A 24,113-nucleotide genomic window follows, 5' to 3' on the forward strand; every position below is an offset into this window, starting at 1 on the left:
TGGAGATAAACTGTGGAAATTTTTGGACCCCCCACAAAGGTGGTGAGTAACTTCAAAGGTGGTGCTTATTATTTCGTTTTAACGGAAGTTGACTTAGTGTTGGAACTTAGGTTTTTCCACTCTTTGTTTCCTTCATGTGCAGTTGTGGTAGTTGGATGACGATGCCCTGATGACATCCCTCAAATACTTTGGGGTTGAAATGTTGACAACTCCACCCCCCCACCCCTCAGGCCCCACCCCCCACGATTGGTTGGCAACTAATAGGAACGGATTGCAAATGTATTGCCACTTCCCAATGCCTTTCAGAGCCAATGAGATCATACAACCATTTGGGATTGTATAGTGTCTTTGTGTGTTAGTTGATGATAATATGATCACCATGTGAGCACTGCATTGTCTGCACTACACATTCACATATTTCACCATTCACCATTTTGTATATGTATGAATAAAATGCATGTAGCACAAAAACTCTTGCTTTTTCCAGCACTGTATTTTCTGTAGTAATGTTTCCGCTCAATCAAATAGATACTAAATAATGTTAAGTAGATGAGAGAGCACTCATACATACGGATAAGCTTTTGAATGAGTCCCATTTGACAGTTTGCGTAGATTTATTTATCTATTTACCCATGTCCCGTGGGGATATAGGGTTGTCCTTGTAATTGATATAAAGGGAAAAATGTAGCAAAGTGTTGCGTCACCCTTGCACCACGCAAGGCCAACGCAACTCTTATGTTACATTTGCAGATAATGATGTCTTGTCTCTGAGTGACTTGATAAAGCAGAAGTAACGCAACGCAGTGCAAATTGCTGTACTGTGTTACTTTGCCCAAGGGAGGCATTCCATGGGAGAAGCGTGGGTGTTCCCACACATCCACCCATTGATTTTGGTGCATCTCCAGATTTACCATTACTGGTAAACCTGGGAATGCCTCAAAATGCTACGCCTTTCCAGATGAGGCATAATGAGGAGAAATAGCTTTACTTCTCCTCGTTTTTCCTCTTTCTATGTGTGCTGCATGTTGCAGCGCACATAGAAAAAGGAAAATGTCTCAGCAGATAGATTTGTGAAGGAAGGTGTCCCTTTCTGTACAAAAACAATCCTGCTTACAACGCAGGCGCCTACCTATGTTGGCGCTAGGCAGCACATTGTGCATGAGCACAGGGAAGAGACAGAAATGCACCATATAATGCTAAATATGGTGCATTCTTGCCCTTTCCCTTTCCTGCTGCACAGGAAGGTGCTGTGCTGCATGACATTTTGATAAGAATGCCCCAAAATCCACACTGCTATAGGACAGGACACAATTTCCGTGGCCTGCAATGATCTAATAAAAGAGATGAGGAAATGGATGCCCTGCCATCAGTTGAGGATCATCTGACCCAAGGATCTCAGATCTAACGCCTGCTACCTCCCCAAGCATATCATAATATTTCTTCAAGCAAAATAAATAATCTACATCACCAAAGACTGCTGTCTCATGCTGGCTGATTCCCTTATGTTACTGAGCACATATGTTTCCATTCAGGGGGGGGGTTTCCCACAGCCCATAGGAACTTATAGTAAATGTATTATGCCACATTTAGAGAACACCTTGTCTAGATGATGACATCCTGCTTTTCGATCTCAAGAGAAAGCAAATGCTAGTTGCAATAATTAGGTCTTCAAATTTATGTGATGCGAGACACTGTTTCTATGTAAATTTTGAAAATTTGGTTACATTTGGTTTGCTTCTTCCCGGTTAAAATCTTGGTTTTTTTCTGTAAGAAAAATTTCCTTTGAGGATTGAGACATCACTTTATTTGGTGTCATTAGGCTACAGAAGCAACACATTGTTACATAATTCCCTTTCCTGTCACTGAGTAAGATTTACTGTAGTTTTAGCCAATAAAGAGTAGCACTTGGTGAACTGTTCCTTTAAAGTCAATAGTCTGATCCAAATAAGCCAACCAATAGCTTGTGCCTTCTACATCCTTCACGCTTAGGATTTTATTGAATATCTTGCTAGCTATCTTAGCTTCAGCATCAGAGCTTCAGAGTCAGTGATACATCAAACGTGTTTCTTGTTTGAAAGGTACAAATTAAGCATACCCATATCACTGTTTCGAACAAAAAGTTATGGGCCCGGTTACGATGCTGGTCGGATGAGTGTCCGACTGGTAGTATGTCAGAAACTGGACCGTCCAACAAGGAGTCATCGGTCCAGTTTCCCAAATTAGGATGGGACTTCCTTCAGAGTGGTCGTAAAGTGTATTGTTCCTATTGCAGCTTGGCTGTGGGCTTCAGCACAAGCTAAAATAGGGATAAACACTTTTTTTAGTCATCCATGCACCGTGTGGCAGACACAATATGGTGCCTGCCACATGTAGCATGGAGGTTTGGGCCTCATAGCGGAGGCCAAGGGGGCTAGGCCCCCTGCTGGGGGCCCTCACAGGCCATTTCAGACAGCCTTTCTATGCCCGTCGGACCGCCATAGAAAGGTTGTAGGAAACGTGCATCGTAATCTCTCAGCTGTGCCTGAGCAGGCACCATCTCATTTTGGGGATTACGGTCCAACCCAATAGCTCCTTTTGCCTGTTGGAGGCAGAACTGATTCCAACCGCCGGCATCCGTCGGAACAGCTGTATCATAATAGGGTGATTGGACTGATACCTCAGATGTTGGGCGGAACCCCACCAACAAGCTGTTGGATGGCCTAAAGTCCAACATTGTAATGGGGCCCTATGTTGGAATACATAATTTCAACAGAGGCATTTTAAAAATCGCCAATTTGTGCGAGAATATCTAGGCCATACTAGTGGCAGAGGTGTGCTACTACTGCTAGAAAAACATTTATTATTGAAGGTAATTTTCTCCTAGTTAAAGTGGGAGTATACATTTTGTTTTCACTAAAATGTTACCCTCCCACAAAAATAGATACGCTTTTTGGGGAATGCGCATACATAAGACATAGGAGAGAACAAAAGGAAAGTCACTTGTTTTACTTACGGTCTGAAGAACAAGTCGTGTAACCCTGTGGAAGAGAGAAAGTGGATCAATGTGACACCATTTTTAAGTAAAAAATCATATAATGTCTGAAGAACATTTTAACAAAGGTAGCATTCAACATAGCAGTGCCTGAATCAGAACAAATCCTACTGGCCTCTCGGGCAAGAACCTTTTGGGACATTTTGTAAATACTGTTTTCTCTCTTATTTCCAATCCCCACCAACAGATGAGACACTATTTTGTGACATCTTCTGACTAAAATGTAGATTGCACTCACTATACAGTTGCCCTATGCATGGCATACAGCAATAGGGCTCATGGTGTCACTGATGCAGCAGTTCTGGTCGCATGTGTCTGCATCAGTTCTGAATCTGGCACCCTCACTTTACCTCTTCACTGCTTGACCCAAACTGTGTAACATGGCCAAACCAATACATCTCTTTTAAAGTCCTTAAAATTGGGCAGGTTGGCAAAAATTACTAAATACAATACGACGTACTGTATAAAAATGTCCTAAATACCATTTCTTTATGAGAGTAGAAAAATGTAATAGTAATTATATGTTATGAATACTTTCTTCTATATCACAACTTTGGGAAAAGGGAAAAGGTGTGTTAACCCATCAACGTGGCTATTGTTAGCGTAATCCAAAAGAAGTGTGGTTATACCAATAGGTAAATGGCGCCAAGGGTTTAGATTCGCACTGGATGATAGATAACTTACAAATTTTATGACGGTGCTCAAAGGAATGGAGAACCACAAAACTCCATAAATCGAGATACAATCTCTCACAACACAATGTCTAACTCCCAAGCACACGTATATTTATAAATACGGTTTCCCTTTTTCCATCATATCGTTTGTGTGCCGAATACAACAATATGATGGCGATGGGAAACCTTTAAACAACGCTACTTAGAAGTATAAATAGAAATGGAAATAAGGACCTGTGAATAAATAAGAGGAGGACTTACGCATATATAGCGTCTTGTGCCATCATCAGAACCCACGTGTGGGTTGGAAATATCACCGCGCATAAAAACATCATTATTGGAAGCTATAGCCTTGAGAAAGTCGCAGAACTACTATCTAAAGAGACGAAACGCGTTGGCTGTTGTTTGCTGTTTGGAAGAAGTTCGAATAAACAAGACAAGAACTTGATTTAAAGATTGAAATTGTGGACCTGTACTTTTCTGCATATGAAACATGTGTATTATTGAAAAAGGGAAACCGTATTTATAAATATACCTGTGCTTGGGAGTTAGAAATAGTATTGTTAGCGTAATGCTAGGTGCTGTTATCTGCATTCAAATGAAAATAATTGAAATCTCTACTGTTGCATATCCTATAGAGATGATCAGTGCTAGAAAAGCTTACAATCATTATGGGTTGTGAGGATGGTGAAGTGGGAGGATTTACTTATTCGTTGTAGTGCACAACTGCCATCACTTTCCAGCTTTCTGAAACCAACAAAACATTATACTAAACATTATAATCTGATGCATTTCAATATGACCAACCACTTACAGGGGCCAATCACTCAACTTGCAAGGGTGTACCAGAAAGATTGGCAACAAGCATCAGACAATCTTCTTGTTGAAAAGGCAAAATGTGGTGACACAGGTGATAACTGCAGGTATCAAGAAAGGTGAAAGACAGACCTACATTGCCTATGAGTAGAACTTCACTGCCGAGCAACGACATACTTCCCTTTCTTGTCCCTTATCAACTCTGCCTCATGCTTTACTGACCTCCACCCAAGCTTCACTGGCTATGGTTCCTATCTTGAGTAGATATATGTTCTCTAATCCCATTGGATACTCCCACTAATGCTCTGGCCCGTGTACGGAATCATTTTTCTATCGGACTACCCTGAAGCGGCTATAAGCTGACATGCTACCTTTAAACAAATTAACCATAGCAAAATGAAATGCCGCAAAAGTCAATCATATACTGCAGAATTTATAGAGCAGAAATGTAACCAGTAAGATTACTAGATGACTCATGTGATCATGGGTATCACATTTCACTTCAATATTTCTGTCTAAAAATATGTTAGTGCTCTATACAGTAAACCAAGATATCTCCACTCAGAATATGTTGTATAATTCAACAGTAGATCAGGGTTGTAATGTGGGGTACGTGGTTAACTGGAGTCAACTAGTAACCTTAGTAAATAAATCTGAATACCTCCAGACCAAAACCCAGTTAGTTTAAAATGTGGCACGTGCTATAACATACTACCTGTCACCATTTGTAGTAGTTTGTGTCAACTTTTCACCATTAAAAGAGCGCCACTTGATGGCTATGATCTAGATCAACGTTTGCTGAATCCATGAAAGAGTGTCAGGAAAACCTCTGATGAGATAAATGATGTATGCTTTAAGTCATTGTATGTAAATGTGTTCAAGGGCATATCCTGAGAATCTGGTATGGATTTGGTTCACACGGGCCTATGTTGGACCCCAGTCATCTAGAATGGCCACCTGACATCTCTGTATTTGTGTTTCCTTGATTTTAGTGACCTAACACATCTTAAGTAGCTGAACTGCCACTCTGTGGTCCACTGTGGTCTTTAAAATTAATGCCTAAATAAGAGGTCGGGCAGGGTGCTGTCTTGGCTATGAATGTTTTCTTTACTTACTTGGGTTGTTTTCTCGGTTCCTGATGACGTACTGGAATACCAGAAGCATAGCCACCGCAGCAACTAGCATGCCTCCAACACCAGCCCCGATGACAGCAGGATAAGCATTAAAAGGAGGATCCGCTGCAAAGGAACAAGTCAGATTCAAGTAAAACATAGCTCTATAAAGCCTCTTTAAAGTCTTTAAAATGCACAAAAGTATTGATGAGATGTTGTGAGGGTTCTCTGTTATAACCTACTCTATAGAATCACGTGTATTTTATTATCATCAAGAACTATTTAGTAAACATTATTTACATTGGTTATCCATCCCACCCACAACAAATTGGATGAGTAGGCATCAACTTGCTGGGGCGCCTTTTGCTGCTATACATATATTCTGACATTGTTTGGAGATTCCGTTTTCAACAAAACAGGATTGGAGCTACTAGGTCAATTAAGCAATAAATCCAACAAACAGATCGTTCATCCGTGCAATAGCATAGAGTAGATTATCACATTAAAAGTAACCTGCATACTAGACCAAATCATACAATAATGATGTTTTCCACAGTGAATCAATGAAGATTTAACTTGTAATGTGAATATTTAAACCATCATATCTAGCACAATGATTCACTCCCTTTCCTGCATTTGCCTTTTACATTGGCAACATAAGACTCGTCCAGGAGAAACTATCTCTCGAGCATCTGCTTACATTTAAGATCACTGCATCACTGAATGTGATAACTTGTAACAAGGGACTTAACAACATTTAACATACAAAAACATCACATCTTCAAGTGATAGGGAGAGAAACATTAAGTACACTGTGGTTTCAATTTATTTGCATTCTTTTCATATCCTGTTCTTTTTATTCCATAGGATTCTAGACCATGTAATCAACAACTATCCATCTGGAAATGTTGATTATTAAACTGAGTGGGCTTCAGCACACAATTAAAGCAAAAATAATTTTCACCATATACCTGTTTACAAATCAGCATTACAGGAGCTTTACTAACTTCATTTCCTTTGAACACAAATCAGCCAAAATATCTATATGTTAAGAATGATCAAATCATTACAAATTCTACCCACTTACTATGTTAAATTGCTATTCAACCTCTAGTCCCAGCATATTTGGTGCAAGCATATTTACGGTTGGGTTACCCACTTTTAAAATAGATATGTTGTAGGTAAAATAGTAAGCACATGATTTGCTGGTTAGTACATTTAATTATATTTTGGATTTCACAGCAACGTCTGTATTGCTGATTGGTGTCACAGTCATACATGATCTACCCATCGAACCCACCCTGAACCGTAGTGTGAAACGAAGTTATACATAATGTGGTCCAAAGTTTAGCAAAATTCCTTTCAAATCCATCCTTAGATTATGTCATTCTGTGGTTGCAGTGGGGAGGGACGGGGGTGGCGGAGCTGTAACCTGTCAAACTTGAACTTCAAAGGTACTGGCCCAGCACATTCACATATCTCCTCTGTAAGGGGAAATCTCCAGATCTCCAGATGTTTCTTCCACTTCAAAGTAGGCACCAGGTTTAACAAGCATTGGAAATGCAATAGGTCTCGGATTTATTTGAGTTAGAGCTAATGGCATTGTAACTGGGGTGCGACTCGCGGCTCAAGCTTTGCAGTGTCTGGGACCTTCTGGGGGACCGGAGGATTAACTTGCCCACTTGAAGACTCCTTGCTGCCCTTTCTTTGCTGTGGGGAATCGGCGGGTGCGGCGGCCAGGGACTGCGAGTACCAGCATTCCCTGACATTACCAACAGCTGGTACTCTTCCCCAGCCGGCCCCGCCTACTGCTTGCTGCCCTTTGAAAATACCTCTCGCCGCCCCCGCTTCACGGGAGTGACTCGCGGCTCGAGGTTTGCTGTGTCGGGGACCTTCTGGGGGACCGGAGGATTAACTTGCCCACTTGAAGACTCCTTGCTGCCCTTTCTTTGCTGTGGGGAATCGGCGGGTGCGGCGGCCAGGGACTGCGAGTTCCCGCATTCCCTGACATTACCAATAGCTGGTACTCTTCCCCAGCCGGCCCCGCCTCCTGCTTGCTGCCTTTTGAAAATACCTCTCGCCGCCCCGCTTCGCGGGAGCGACTCGCGGCTCGAGGTTTGCTGTGTCGGGGACCTTCTGGGGGACCGGAGGATTAACTTGCCCACTTGAAGACTCCTTGCTGCCCTTTCTTTTCTGTGGGGAATCGGCGGGTGCGGCGGCCAGGGACTGCGAGTACCAGCATTGCCTGACATTACCAACAGCTGGTACTCTTCCCCAGCCGGCCCCGCCTCCTGCTTGCTGCCCTTTGAAAATACCTATCGCCGCCCCCGCTTCGCGGGTGCGACTCGCGGCTCGAGGTTTGCTGTGTCGGGGACTTTCTGGGGGACCGCAGGATTAACTTGCCCACTTGAAGACTCCTTGCTGCCCTTTCTTTGCTGTGGGGAATCGGCGGGTGCGGCGGCCAGGGACTGCGAGTACCAGCATTCCCTGACATTACCAACAGCTGGTACTCTTCCCAGCCGGCCCCGCCTCCTGCTTGCTGCCCTTTGAAAATACCTATCGCCGCCCCCGCTTCGCGGGAGCGACTCGCGGCTCGAGGTTTGCTGTGTCGGGGACCTTCTGGGGGACCGCAGGATTAACTTGCCCACTTGAAGACTCCTTGCTGCCCTTTCTTTGCTGTGGGGAATCGGCGGGTGCGGCGGCCAGGGACTGCGAGTACCAGCATTCCCTGACATTACCAACAGCTGGTACTCTTCCCCAGCCGGCCCCGCCTCCTTGACCTATTTATACAGGCCTTGTTTCTGTCCCGCGGGACGCGCGCGGGTGAAAGCGCGGGGCTAAGCATGGGCAAAGGGCGGGCCCTCTAATGCCCTCCAAGGCCTGAGGAGGACAGGACGGGCCACCTCCCTTGGCATCCTGACAAGAGAAGGTACTGTGATCTACTGTACACCACACTGTGACTTTCCATGGACACTCTATCTCCCAGTTAAAGACTTTAATATTGATTACATTTCATCAAACTTGACACGCAACGGGGGCTTCCATCAAATCTATCCCACAGCGGGGCCCGGGGCTGGGGATGGAAAAGCTAATCCCGAGTAGGAGGACACTGCCCACTCTAAGTGAAGTTGACACTGATGAATCTCGCAACCTCCAGATACTACACAACCTCTGCAATCTCCTCCTTTAACCCCGAATAGTCCACAAATCTTGTCTTACTGGGAGGAACTTAATGCTTTGTGTGGCACGAAGTTCATTCCAGTAGTAACCCCTTCCCTTGTAAAATGCTCCAGTATCGACACCCCCATTGACAGACTGCCTGAACCATCGCTATCATCTTAGGGGGTCAACATCCAATCTATTGTACTGCCCCAGAGGCCAAGCGCTGAAAGGAAGCATGACGGGGTTAATGACTATGGAAATCAACCTAAAGTACAAGAACTATGTGTTGGTCCCTCATCGCCCGCAATTACCTCTGTCTTATCTAAGGGGGACGCTGAAAGTTTGGATGACCAAGCATCATCGTCCCAGTTGCCACTCCTGTTTCAGTTTGAGCAAATGCTAAGAATTATAATAGCTCCCTTGGTCGAAAAAATTAATATCCTGGGGGATAGGCTGACAAGCATAGAGAGAATCTTTAAAGTCAACTATTCACCTCCTATAAAGATGGTAATATCCAATTGTCCCAACCCACCAACTGCACCCGAAGTGCCTATGCCAACTAATACTAGAAAAATCGTCCCAGCTGAAAGTCAAACTCCAAACATAAAACCACCAACTGTTACTAAAATTGCCCCTAAATCTGTGTTAACTAACTACACTGTTGCCAGAGCGGAGCGAAATAGAGTAGCATGTATACATTTACCTCCGGAAGCAGCCCCCTTTGTACTTGTCTCTCAGGAATACCTGCACCCACTTATGGAAAACCTGAAAGACATCAGGACCTATTAAATAAGGTCATATTTTGGATAAATAAAAACAGACCCCTGTTACCCAATCAAAATGGTGGAATCCTGAGCGTTAGAAGGGTGGGCTGGTTAGGGTCACTACCTAAAGACATCCCTGGGGACTTAATTCTAGTTAAATTTAGAAATCGGAACATTGTCCCCTATCTATGTTCCTCCCAGCCCCAAGAAGGAGACGGCCCCATTTCCATTTGGGCTTGCACGATTTTTACCCAAGTACCCCACATATCCCCCTACCAAGATCAAAAGCTGTACACAAATATCTGATGGGAAGGGGACCTCGTGCTTTTACTGGTAGAAGCTCTCCTGCCCTCAATAGATTTGATCTACAGTATAAAAATTGTAATCTCTGAAGACCCCATTATAGAGGGACAAGCTTACGTATTAACTCAGACGATAAATTCTCATTTTATGTACAGTGCGATATAACTAAGGAAATGTTTTCAACAGGTTGGGCACACGTCCTTTTTTAACTTGTAGATATATTACTGTATGTATGTTCCTCTGTTTTTACTCTAAAATTGTCTTTTTTATCTGTATGCTTTTATGATTTTTAAATCAAAATCGAATAAAGCTAAGTGACTGACTGGCAATGTCTTTTAGCCATGTGTTATGGAGTGTATGCATGTGGTGTGTAGTGGAATTATGTGGGTTGGATTGGAATTGTAGCAATGGTGGCATGCTGCGCTTTAGATGAAAATGTGTAAAAGTAAAGTCCACCATATTGCGATTGCTACAATAGTTAATTGTGGATGCGTTCACAATTGATGTGTGCACTGATGGCTGGTGGTGTGTGTGCCTGTAGAAATTGTGCACTGATGGCTGGTGGTGTGTGTGCCTGGTGGAAGTGTGCACTGCCAGCTGGTGGTGTGTGTGCCTAGTGAAAGCGTGCACTGACGGCTGGTGTTGTGTGTGCATCATGAAAGTGTACACTGATGGCTGGTGGTGTGTGTGTGTTTGGTGAAAGTGTGCACTGACGACTGGTGGTGTGCGCCTGGTGGAAGCCTGCACTGACGGCTGGTGGTGTTTGTGCCCGGTGAAAGCGTGCACTGATGGCTGGTGGTGTGTGTGTGTGGTTGTGTGTGTGGTTGTGTGAGTGGTTGCGTGTGTGGTGGTTAGTGTGTGGTGGTGAGTGTGTGGTGGTGAGTGTGGTGGTGAGTGTGTGGTGGTGAGAGTGTGTGTGTGGTGGTGTGTGTGGTGTGTGTATGTGGTCTTATGTGTGTGGTCTTATGTGTGTGTGTGTGGTGGACTTAGTTCGAGTTTTCGTACCCTGCACGCTCACACACTGACTCTACACACTCACACACTGCTCACTCTTACACACTCACACAATGTTCACCCTGCACATTCACACACTACTCACCATGCACACTCACACACTGTTCACCCTGCACACTCACACAGTGTTCACCCTGCACACTCACACACTGCTCACTCTACCCACTCTCACACTGCTCACCCTACACACTCACACACTGCTCAACCTACACACTCACACACTGCTCACCCTACACATTCACACAATGTTCACCCTGCACGCTCACACACTGTTAACCCTGCATACTCACACCCTGCTCACCCTACACACTCACACACTGCTCACCCTACGTAATGCGAAAAAAAGACCTAGCTCTGCCCTTTGGCCTGTGTTGTAATTGTACAGTAGGTTGTGAGTAGTTGGGCTTGATTGGTTGGGGCGTCCCCTCCTAGCTGCTCCCCTCACAGAGGGCTGGCTGCCTCGATGAAGCTCCCAAGACACGTGTTCACCTGTTCTTTGTTTTAGTTCCTGTGTGTCAGTGCACCGTGTAAGCGCACAAGCATACCCTGCTCTCTTTGGAACACTCACTCTGCAGAGTCACTCTCACTCTACTGTCACTCTCACTCTGCAGTCACTCTCACTCTGCAGTCACTCTCACTCTGCAGTCACTCTCATTCACAGACGGCTAGTGGTGTGTGTGCCTGGTGAAAGCGTGCAATGATGGCTGGTGTTGTATGTGCTTGGTGAAAGCGTGCACTGCCGGCTGGTGGTGTGTGTATGTTCCTGGTGAAAGCGTGCAGTGACGGCTGGTGTTGTGTGTGCCTGTTGAAAGTGTGCACCGACGGCTGGTGGTGTGTGTGTGTGTGCCTGGTGAGTGTGTGGTGGTGAGTGTGTGGTGGTGAGTGTGTGTGTGTGGTGTGTGTGTGGTGTTGTGCGTGTTGTGTGTGTGTGTGTTGTGTGTGTGTGTGGTGTGTGTGTGTGGTGTGTTGTGTGTGGTCTTATGTATGTAGTGTTATGTGTGTGGTGGTGTGTGTGTGTGTGTGTGTGTGGTGTTGTGTGTGTGTGTGTGGAGTGTGTGTGTGTGTGTTTGTGGGGTGTGTGTGGTGTGTGTGGTGTGTGTCTGTGTGGTGTGCATCTGTGTGGTTTTGTGTGATCCTCTTTGAGACACCGGGGTCTGTCGGCTTGAATGGAAGCTTTGGTCAGATGGGGGAGCATGGAAATGTTGTGCTCCTGTGAAAGATCTGGCAGGTGATTGGGGTCCCCCTTAGGAGCCAAAGACTCTGAAAGCAGTGCCCCTGTCTTTAACACCACCACACCAGTGTGCATCAAGTAACATGTGCCAGGTCTTCTACAACGTAGGGGCAGAAAGGAGAGGAGAGGCAGGAGAACGCAGGGGCAGAGAGAAGAGGCAGGACAATGCAGGGGCAGACAGGAGAGGCAGGACACAACGCAGGGGCAGAGAGGAGAGGCAGGTGACACCGCAGGGGCAGGGAGGAGAGGCAGGACACAACACATCGGCGGAGAGGAGAGGTAGGACACTACGCAGGGGCAAAGAGGAGAGGCAGGTGACAACGCAGGGGCAGGGAGGAGAGGCAGGACACAATGCAGGGGCAGAGAGGCAGGACACAACACAGGGGCGGAGAGGCAGGACACAACACAGGGGTGGAGAGGCAGGATATAACGCAGGGGCGGAGAGGCAGGATACAACGCCAGGGCGGGGTGGCAGGATACAACACAGGGGCGGAGAGGCAGGATACAACGCAGGGGCAGAGAGGAGAGGCAGGTGACAACGCAGGGGCAGAGAGGAGAGGCAGGACACAACACAGGTGCAGAGAGGAGCTGCAGGTTACAACGCAGGGGCAGAGAGGAAAGGCAGGACAACGCAGAGCCAGAAAGGAGAGGCAGGACAACGCAGGGCCAGAGACGAGACACAGGACACAACGCAGGGGCAGAGAGGAGAGGCAGGACAATGCAGGGGCAGAGAGGAGAGGCAGGACAACCCTGGGGCAGAGAGGAGAGGCAGTGCAACGCAGGGGCATAGAGGAGAGGCAAGACACAACGCAGGGGCAGAGAGGAGAGGCAAGACACAACGCAGGGGCAGAGAGGAGAGGCAGTACACAATGCAAGGGGGGACAGGTGAGGCAGGACACAACGCAATGGGGGAAGAGGTGAGGCAGGACACAACGCAGGGGCAGAGAGGAGAGGCAGGACAACACAGGGGCAGAGAGGGGAGGCAGGACAACGCAGGGGCAGAGAGGAGAGGCAAGACACAACGCAGAGGCAGAGAGGAGAGGCAAGACAATGCAGGGGCAGAGAGGAGAGGCAAGACACAACACAGGGGCAGAGAGGAGAGGCAGGACACAATGCAAGGGGGGAGAGGTGTTGCAGGACACAACGCAGGGACTGAGAGGAGAGGCAGGTGACAACGCAGGGGCAGAGAGAAGAGGCAGGGGCAGAGAGGAGAGGCATCTGGAGGGGAGAGTTAACTAGGGGAAAGGGCAGGGACACGAGCGGCTTTGAAATAGGGCAGGGGCTAATTAGGACATTAGCAACATAAAAGGGAATTAAGAAGGTAGAATACAAAAAAAATGAAGTGAAATTAGAGAAAAGGTGGAGAGAGGAAACATACGAGAAAGGTAGAGGTGTGCTATCAGAATGAGAGGGGGTGCTGGAGGCGTGGGAAGGGAAGGAAGAAAACGGAAACTGGAAAACGAGGAGAAAAGCATTGGCAGGTGGAGAAGCAGTGACTCAGAAAGGTGGGTGCCTTTTACAGAGCGGAAGAGGCTAAGGAAAACTAGAAGGGAGAGCGGCACGCAGGGAAAGAACCCAATAGAGCTGAAATTGTGCATTCAAGAGAGCAGAGAAGGCCAAATAGGGAAGTGAGGGGAGGGGACAGGGAGGAACGGGATGGGTATGGGCAAAGCAGGCCTATAATAGGGAAAAAAACATGCACAGAAATATAAACGGGCGGGGGAGGGACAGACAGGCAGAATACGAAAGAAAAGGTGGTGCGAGGCGGAAAATGTGCAATAGGGTAGATGGTCTCTTGTATCCTGGAGAAGGTAGGGGTAGAAAAAGAGGAATAAGATACGGCTTGTGGTGAAGAGCAGGGCAGGCGGGAGACAGGGACATGGAACTGTTGAGAGGAAAGGGGCAGTGTGGATTGCACTAAAGGCAGGGGGAGGGAGGATAAGCGAAATCAGTGGTGAGGGAACGGGTTGCAGTGAAGGTGCTGAAGAGAGATAGAGGGAGAAGGGTGGTGGTGACCGGTGCGGGGGCTGGGGTGGGACAGGTGGTTAGGGAGGGGTAGGATTGAGGCAAGAGAAGCAGAGGGGTAGAAGGGGTAGAAGGGGGCGAGAGGGAAGCAGGGCTGCAGCCCTGGAAGATACAGCGCGGATGAGATAAGAGCGAGACACTGGGGGAGCGATACGGGAGGGAAGGGTGGATTGAGGCACAGCGAGCGGCGAGGCACGGTGGTACAGGGAGCCCGAATGGACACGAGGGGGCGGGATGGGTGGAGACAGGTGAGGTATCAGGTTTGAGGCAAGTGGTTTAGAGAGGTGGAGGGCAGTGAGAAAGGCACCTGCGCCTAGGCTGCATATGAAACCTGTAAAAGTTGATTTGTTCTGATATTGTAACAGCTTACAAGCACTTCGTTTATTTTCAACAGCTGTTTTAGGTTTTCATTAAATCCTTTGTAGTGGTTCACACAAAAAAACACCTTCCTTTGTTTCTATTTCTCAAAACAGCTACATAATTAGATTGATTATTTCATGTGTCTCTGCTTGTGTTCGCCGGAGAAAGCACGCCAGATAAATTAGCACTTAGCAGGGCCTACAAAGGCAGATAATATGCCCTTGTGTTTCCTACGAAGCCGTGTATGACGTTTGGCGCTGGCTAGCAAACCTGACTTTGCTTTCAGAAATAACAGGTGGCGCGCTGGAGTGTTCTGTCTCAAAAGAAGACGCATCGCGCAGGGCTGTTTGTATCAGTAGTATCGCAGCTTAAGTTCTGATGCTTCCTGTTATCTTTCGCCGCTAACAAAATAGAGCGTTCTCTGAGTCATGAGTTCGAATACCTCCAAAGCAGAAAAACTGCGTAATATAAATTGAGAAATATTAGAAGGCGTGACATAGAGCGCTTAACAGCAGATATACGTTATGTAATTATTATTTTGGAAGTTGTGTTTTAATTCGTGCATTAGAGCCCGGCGCAACAATTCTTACTTCACAAATTTTGATTCGTCCTAACAGCGTGCACGCGCCTCCTTAAGTGAATCTCAATTTATTTCAATAAGCTCCGGCATTCTGTATAAAGATCAATAGCTCTCCTCCTTTCCACGGAGTTGTTAATTGCAGCTGTAACATTACCCTTCCTTCTCTAATTGATTGTCTTTTCACAATACTAAGGAGATCGATAATAATCAATGAGGCTGCGCTCTTTTTTTTTATTTAGTCGATGTTTTCTCGTAATTGGATACCAGGGTGGATTGGCTGAGCCTGGTGTGTTTACAAAAAAGAACACAACACGTTACAGTCCTTGTAAACTATTTTACTTCGTCCCTGTGCTGCCCGGTCATCTGCTAACCAGAAGTTAAAAGCAAGCAGCGCTTCAACCAATCACGAAAGCAATCATATTGTGAAAGAAATGCCACTGCGAACATATGTTTTGAATTATCGCGGCTGTCAAGCAGCGATAATTCAAAACATATATGGCCTCTGGTGCGCGTAACAGACACCAATAGGCCATGGGCGGAGCTACGCGACCGCCCATGGCCTATTGCGTGTACTGTTACAAAACAGCACGCACGCGAAGGCCAATGAGAATGGCCCTTGGAAATAACATGCATAAATGCCTGGAATTTCCAGGTCCATTTTCAATTCCCCTCGGAAAAGGACTCGCTGCGCGACACTGCTGCGCTGTGTACGGCAGGTCTGAGCCCTAAAAATAGGACACTCAGACCCACTCTTCAGTACACTCCTGGACCTGTTGATACTGCAGAGAAAGGACAACCGTGCTTACAGAGGACTACCATGCTACCTGGGGCATGCCCTGCTGTCTGGGAAGGAAGACTGGATCTGCATCCTATACCCAAAGCTGAAGTGGCACCAATGGTCAGCTAGCTGTCCTTGTGTTCTGAGCTACAGGAACACAACAAACTCCAGACGCCTCCCTACAACTTCCCAGTTGACTTGCCCGGACCTGCCTGAGCCCTGCTGGCTTGAGCTCTTGCTTGAAGAAAAGGAGAACTCTTGAAATGTAGAGCTCCCTAGTTATATCTAACATGTAGTGATTGCCATAGGATATATGCTTATCTGTACATATATGTATGTTATGTGTATTTTGTATATAGTATGACCAAAACATGTCAGGACTGCTGATGCTGTGCTTTAATAACTCAAAAATTGCCATCATTATGGATTGCGGCTATTTCTCTTCTAAGGAGGAGAGTTGTTTGTTATCTAGCGGCTTGGCTCTCCTGCAAGCGACGCACCACCAGCAAGAGCACAGTATTTTCCCGAGTGGAACCATTTCTGTGTGCTTGTGAAGGTGATAATTGGTCAACGGGCAGCCGCCAAAGACGAGCTTCGGCATGGTTCTCAGCAGCCTTGTGAATGGGACTGTTAAAGCACAACGATACAATTTGCAACAGCAAATTGAATACATTTTGGCACCACCCACTGGAGGGATAAAAAGCAAGGGGCAGTGAACCGCAAGTACCAGCATGCAATAGTTTGACCCATTTGGGCGTCTACTAGGGGATGAATCTTATAATTGAAGCAATCGTCTTGTTTGGTTCCTACTCAGTGTCAATGGTGTCGCCTCGTAATGCCGATGCAAGCGAAGGCTTTGAAACCATCTGTAATTTTCAATTTTACATTCATATTGTATCTCTCCACTGGAAAACACAGAGGCGCACACCAACTCCTTAAACTATGGTTTATTGGCTTGGTGTGTCGACGTGTTTCAGGTACAACTTTGTCAAGTTAGCAAACACGCTCCCATTGCATAGAAATAAAGTCTTTTGCTCATAGACTTAGAAGTTCAAACTTTGCATTTGTAGAATTGAATACATTAATTCACATAGCCAAAATATTTCATAGACCTCTTCGTTTAATTTAATACATCAAAATTATTTTCATTTGGAATGTATGTGTGACACCCAAGTGTAATTTTTCATTTCCGGCTAAGGATTGGCAGCATAGACACAGAAATCGTAATACTGCATTGAATTAAATCATCTGGCAAGTGCATTCACTCAGTACAATATTTTGTTGCGTTATGGCCACATTGAAGACATCCATTAATCAATGTTCGATAAAAGGAATTTTGTCAATGCAACAAGGAACGAACTATAACTATCATTGTTAATTTCGAGCTATATCATTTCTCGCATCCATGAATTCAGCGCCACATTATTATTCATATATCAACAATTCAAAATTACTTTGCATTCAATCAGATCATTATTAACATGATTCATGTAGCCTTTCAGTATCGACCATTAATGCTCAAAATTGGGTAATGGGAACATAGTAAACTATGATGATGATCCTTCTCCGACCTCGCTACTAAGTCCTGGAACAACCTTCACTGCCACCTCTGAACAACTTCCTAGCTCATGGAATTTAGAAAGGGACTCAAGTCCTGGCTCTTCAACTGATCTCATGAAGAACCTAGTGCCTGGATACCCTCATGGGTGATTTGCAGCGATCTACAAATCAGAGTTGATTGACTGAGTCACAGACTGCAAATACAAAACACCTTTATACCTTAGGCCCTACATGCATTAAAGCTACATCATTTGATATCAGGTCAAATGTTTTGTGGACATTAGTTGATATTTTTAATTGCCCCGAGTAGTTCAGACATATACATTCAGCATGAATCAAAACTAAGTAACAGTACTGCTTGAAAATATTTCAGGTCTAGATGAGATAGCAGATGGAACTGACAAGAATCAAACCAAGAAGAGTCAGGTTTCACTTGGAGCGTTGTCAAATATAATCAATTGAATAAAAGACATACTGCCCTTGGCAAAACCATGAAAATTGTAACCTGCATATAACCATAACAACTTCTACGCCAAAATCTTAAGAACTAAGTAATGGTGACTAGTTCATAATTTTTATAACAACCTCTTTTGCATCACTAGGATCATGACAATATTAGAAATGTCTTCAAGATATGTCAGCTTGCCCCTTGTGCAGTTTTGTAAGCAGAATTGTGCAAGTTAAGCTTACGGAAAGAATAATGTGTTTATCACTGTGCATAGAAATGTGGGTTAATAAGGGCTGATGCCAGGATATCTACTCCACATGTCTTTTCCCAATTTTCAGATATAGTCCAGACTACTATTGAGAGAAAAAGTGCTTGAGAAATTAGCCATATGCAAATTCTTGTCTTCAATTTTTATTGAGTGACCTCTACTGTCAATATTTAGGTATGTCTAATTTAAGATGTGGCATAGAGACATTCAGTTTCAGATATCAGTTCTATTTGATTCCACAAGTCTCCCTATTGATAAAGGACATCAATGTGCAGCTTTCCCTACTTGGAATACCTTCATAATACTTCAAAGAGATTAACAGGGGGAGCCGAAGAGACAGCCCTGATTATGGCATATCTAGGCAACTTTAACATCAATTACATCAGGATAGCAAAGAAAAATTAGCTGCAAGGAAGCAACGACCAGAAACCAGGAGGTTTCATCAAAATTATCACCTCGCTGAACAATCCCTAACATTGCTTTATTAGCATCTCATTGCTTTTAGCAATTTTAAGATATAGAAATTATACTAACCTTTATTTTTGGTGAGTAAAATTGTAGTGAAATACATATGTTGCAATGACTTTCATGTGTTGATGAGTGTGAGAAAGTTCTGGCTGTTAAATCCCTCCCCCCTTGCAGAATCAGATGTATTAATTGCATAGGAAGTCTGGATGTGCATTGCAGATCGGGTGTATTAATTTTATGGGAAATCATTATGTGTATTTCATTATTAAATTATATATTTTTCTTGGATTATAATTTTATATTTCCTCTTGCAGTATTAGCTGTATTGAATGAGTTGGAAATTTGGTTATAAGATGTATCAATTATACATTTTAAATAGATTTCATGAATTGAAAAAAAATAAACAAATACAAAAATGTGATCTAGATTTTATAACTTTGTACTGCACAATTAAATTATTTTAAATAATGTACGTAATTTTGTATTTTATTTAAAATAATAATTTAAAATTAGAAAAATATTTTACTAAAACTTTTTCAATTGACATTTATTAAATAAATAAATTTTTTAATATTTAATTTCTAAATACATTATTTTATCATGTTCCGTATTTGTTGATAGTGTAAATTCTGTTCCATGTCTCCATTGATTTGTGTGAGAGCATTTTACAGTACCAGTGATTGACAATGTCTGGTGTTTGACTTACTCCAAGACTTGCCTGGAGTAGATTTGAGCCTTTATTGTAAGTAGTGCTACTGTAATAAAGGTTAGTATAACTTTTATGAATCGCATTTGTTTTATTCATGTGTATGTTTGTTTTTGTATTTGCCTGTCTCTCCTTAACCCCTCCTTACATGTCCCTAAGCTCCTTCCTTTTGTAGTAATTATATTCAATCCCCCATCCACTCCTCCTTGTCCCACTCACATGTACTATTAAAACAGAAACCTCCGTGTTCATAGAGCTCTGAACAGAAGAGGTAAGAAATGCGGAGATCGCTGTCCATAGGTCTATGAATAGCATTTATGAGTATGTGGGCTAATATTACTGCAGTACCACTTTTTGTATTAGTAAATATCATTAGTTGTATCCTTTCACAAGAGGTACCACAGTTCATCAATAATTTATGATTATCATAGGCAGCAAAAATACATGTACAAGAAAATTTTATAGGAGAGCTGGTTATTTTAATCGAGCACCGAGGATCGTTTAATTGATTCAAAGAGTTATTTATAGCCTTCACACAGTGGTTTATTCTGCAGAACACAAATCCACTGTAAAATCAAGAAAACATCTAATTGGTTTGAAGAGTGATGAAGTTATTATGAAACAGTATCATGAATTTGTATTTTCATGTCTTGATCAGAGGGAAGGATTAAAGAATTGAATTAACTCGACAGAAGACTCTATGGACTTTACTTTTTTTATTTATTGATCCTCCTGCCATAGGAGAAAACTAATATAAATGAAAATAAGATCAGGAGGGTAGCTGATGTATGAGATGCAGACATTCGTTACTACCCAGGTTTTCTGTGTAGTCATAAAAAGTTTTCGTGAGTTGATCCAAAATATTAATATGATCTATGTGTAGAAAAGCAGAGCATACCCTCTTCCGCAGGTATGAATTATGCTCAGTTATGTTTTGGAACCATTTCAGTGAGATAATCACAGAATTATTTTTTATTTGTAATGCAGGTAGAAAGAACAGCATTACAAAATTTAAATACTTATAAATATATAGGAAAGTAGATCTAAAGTTGGGAACAGAAGATGCATCCATGAGTTTAATATAATTCGCAATTATAACAGCAGATTAATTCAAAGGACATAAATATCTGTCCAGTGCAGCAGTCCCCCTGATCTTGGGTGACCAACAAACTGATGAATTAGTTAGTTCATTCAGATTAAGGATGAGGTATATAGTGGTGATAGGGAGACATGGATTAGTATCAGGAAAAAAACACATGTGATAAATGCTTTGATTACTAAATACAGTGTCAGTTCCACCCTAATACTTTGAGGTGGTAGGAAAGTATCTCTTGTAAATTTTAAGTGTCCTTTCTTTTCTATGTTGCTAAAAACACATTTATCTCCCTGATCCCTAACATTTGGACTGCAGGAGTTCATTTGCCTCTCCAGTTTCAAGTTTAAGCCCTGTTAGTCTGTTTCACAGCATCCTTGCTGTCATCTGAATTTGTATGACAACTCTTAATGAAATAAGATAATCAGTTGGGATTAGTTCAATTACATAATTAATCATGTAAGGAATCAAATTGTTTAATATCTTTTATTACACTGTTCTCTTTCCCTTTTAGTTATTGTAACTAAGGAATCAATTAAAAACAGGACACATTCAATACTTGAAACAGACTTATGATGTTATTAAAAGTACTGATACTTCACCACTAGTCCTCTGAATTTCTTACCTACCCTGCAAATCATTTTCAAGTACAAAGACACTAAGGGGCAGATTTACGACCATTTCATTTTGTAAGTCTCTAATTGCGTTTTTTTACGACTCACAATTAGGGACTCACAAAATACGATGTACTAATGTGTCTCAAACACATTTCGTTATTCCCGCTGGGGTCCCAAATTACCTACCTCACCAATATTCATGAGGTAGGCAGTAATTTGAGACCCATTAAGAATGGCATGTGATCATATGGATGGTGGCCTGCTGGGGGTCAACAGACCACCATGTCTGTGATTGCTTTTTAAATAAAGTATTTTTTTTTAAAAATGCAGCTTGTTTTTCATAAAGGAAAGAGGGACGCATTTAAAAAACAAAAAACAAAAAGTTTACCTTTTCATTTTTTAAGAGTAGACAGTGTTCCTGACTGCTCTTAAAAAATGTTGGAACCCACATTCACGAGGGTAAGGGGTCCTTTTGGAACCCCTTCCATTTGCAAATGGGTTCTGACCTCCTTTTTGGAGTAGGTAAAATATTAATGTTTTTGTAACTGCATTCCGGTCTCAAAACATTCATACATGCCCCTGTGACTCTCTATTGAGAAGGGAAGCCCTTGAAATGCCCCTTCCTAATACGACTCGTAAACCCGATTTTGCGAGTGGGATATAGTTTACCGAGTTGCAAAAAAAGGGTTAATACATGTAAAAAGGCTATTTAGAGGTCATAAATTGCCTGATTTTTCATTAGCGACCGCTAAAAGCTATAGTACATCTGCCCCCTACATTACTATTCATATCTCCACCTTTAAAGACTGAAACCCATAATAGTAATTTCTTTTAATAAAAAAATATTTGTCTTGGTTTTGCTTTGTTTATAACATATCATCGCACATGTGATGGACAGTCACACTGCAAATATCTCAATCTGTTTGTTGTACATGTGCACTCATCAATTATCATGGCAAAGCATGTCTTTTTCTGTCTACTTCTTAATTCAGTGAACCCCATCCCCTTTTCATTCATCAAGTATGCCTTTTATTCTTGCCCATTTGTAGCTTGTGTAGGCATATCTAGTGAGTCCAACCCATAGTGTTGCATCCAGCTGCCCCACTACTTACGGAACTTTCCGGGGCATTTTATACTTTTGTTTGTTACCCATTATGCTGCCATATATTGGTCCATTCCTGTCTTCTACTCATGTAATGTCGGTGCAGCCTGTGCCCCCCCAATATCTTGCTATGTCTCTTCTTGCAACCACTAGACCTAGGGTGCAGAATAGTTGTTGTGGTCTTGAACATCCACCTTAATGTTTATACCTAAAAGGATACATTTTGGTTCCAAGGGGAGGTTAACCTGCAGCACCTCATTGAGTTCCTGTGTAATCCTTTCCCAGTAGGTATGTATAGTGGGACAATCCCATATCGTGTGATAGAAGTCCACCTTTTTCGTGGTGGCATCTCAGGCAGTTTGGATTATCCGCTCGTCCTATTCTGTGGAGCCTTTCCCTATCGTAATAGGTCTGGTGAAGGATCTTGTATTGAATAAGTCCCCAGATGTGCCCTACTCGCCACCTTCCTAGGATGCATCAGAGCAGCATCCCAGTCAATATTTTCCAGTATTCCTACCTCGCCCTCCCACTCGCCCCTCAGGTTAGCTAGGTTCTCAAGCATATTGTTCAGCATTTTGAATGTAAGTGATACTGCTTTGAGTGTGAGTGGTTCCTGTAATAGCCGGCCTTCTAGTGGCGCATATTCCGGAGGTTGTCCTCAGTCAAGCCCTCCACTAACCATGTGTATAATAATGGTGCATATTTAAGGAATTGGGATTTGTAGAGCTGGTTGTCGGTGCATAGGGCAGGGAAGGTTCTTATAGTGCGCTTGTCCGTGATCTCCTCCTCCGCCGAGATTCCCAAAGTGTCGCAAGGGCCGAATCCCTTTAATTAACTTAATTCCTTCAGCCAATTCCCTTCCCACAGTGGCATTCCCCTGGTAATCTTACGTTAACATCCTAATACCCTGGAAGCCCTTTCCAATACCTCGAGGGTGGTTCATATGGCCGGAAGCAACCAGTGTTTTCCCTTCCCTCTGTACAAATAATGGATAAATGTGCTTGGCGTCAATTTTTCTCATTCTAATCTGTAAGTGGGATGGCCGCCCGCTACATATTTCCAGTCACTGATGGGCATTATGTGTTCTGCCCAGTAATATGCTTTGATGTCTGTAACTGCCAACCCCCCATTGTATGGATTTAGTTGCAGGGTATGTAACTCAATCCGTGGATGTTTCCCCAACCACAATAACAAACACAACTCTGCATCAATTTCTCAAAATATTGTACGTGGGAGGAGGTGGTGTGTATTCTGTAATGCATATAAGAACAGGGTTTAAGTGATCATTTTAAACATTGCGGCATGACCCATGATCGTGAGTGGTAAAGTCTTCCATCTTTCTATTACGTCTTTGAATTTGCTCAGTAAGGAAAATACCTAAATATTTAAAACCCTTCTCTACTACTCTCAGGTATTTTTGACAGGGGAGGCCAGTCTCTCAGTGGTCTGAGGGCTGTATGACATTGTTCTATGCCAATTTACCCCTATATCCTGAGTGTCGTCCATAGTCAACGATAACCTGGAAGAGGATGGGAATTGCATTGACAGGTTCCGTTACATACAGTTAAATATCGTCCGTGTAAAGGGATATTTTTTCCTCATTTGTGTCTCTCTGTGTGACCCTAAAACCCTGAATCTCTAGGTGCTGTCTAACTCGGCTTGCTAGCATCTCTACAGTCAGCGCAAACAGCAGTGGGGACAGGGTACAGCCCTGCCTAGTCCCCCGGCCTATTGGGAAGTCCCGAGATGTTCTACCATTCACCCGTACAGTCGCCCTGGGAGAATTATAAAACAGCACCATCCACTATCTCAACTTCGATCTAAATCCAAACTTAATCAAGGTAGTTTCCAAGGAGGGCCAGTGTACCAGGTCAAACGCTTTCTCTGCATCGAGGGAAAAGAATATATGGGGAGTGTCTCGATCTCTGGTCACCATTAGCCAGTTGTGCGTTCTGCAAAGGTTCCACCTGGTCACCCTACCAGACATGAAACCTGACTGGT

General features: G+C 43.6%; 1 protein-coding gene across 1 annotated transcript in view; it reads right to left on the reverse strand.

The window, feature by feature from the left end:
• Positions 1 to 24,113, reverse strand: part of VSIG10L2 (V-set and immunoglobulin domain containing 10 like 2) — a 330,945-nt gene that overhangs the window by 12,251 nt on the left and 294,581 nt on the right. Inside the window, exons 9-10 of the mRNA XM_086957413.1 lie at positions 5,637 to 5,759; positions 2,993 to 3,017 (exon numbers count right to left, since the gene is read on the reverse strand). Of these exons, the coding sequence (XP_086813539.1) occupies positions 2,993 to 3,017; positions 5,637 to 5,759 (148 nt within the window). The remainder of the gene's footprint in view (positions 1 to 2,992; positions 3,018 to 5,636; positions 5,760 to 24,113) is intronic.

This window comes from Lissotriton vulgaris, chromosome 2_1 (assembly GCF_964263255.1).
Source record: "Lissotriton vulgaris chromosome 2_1, aLisVul1.2, whole genome shotgun sequence".
Lineage (NCBI taxonomy): Eukaryota > Metazoa > Chordata > Amphibia > Caudata > Salamandridae > Lissotriton > Lissotriton vulgaris.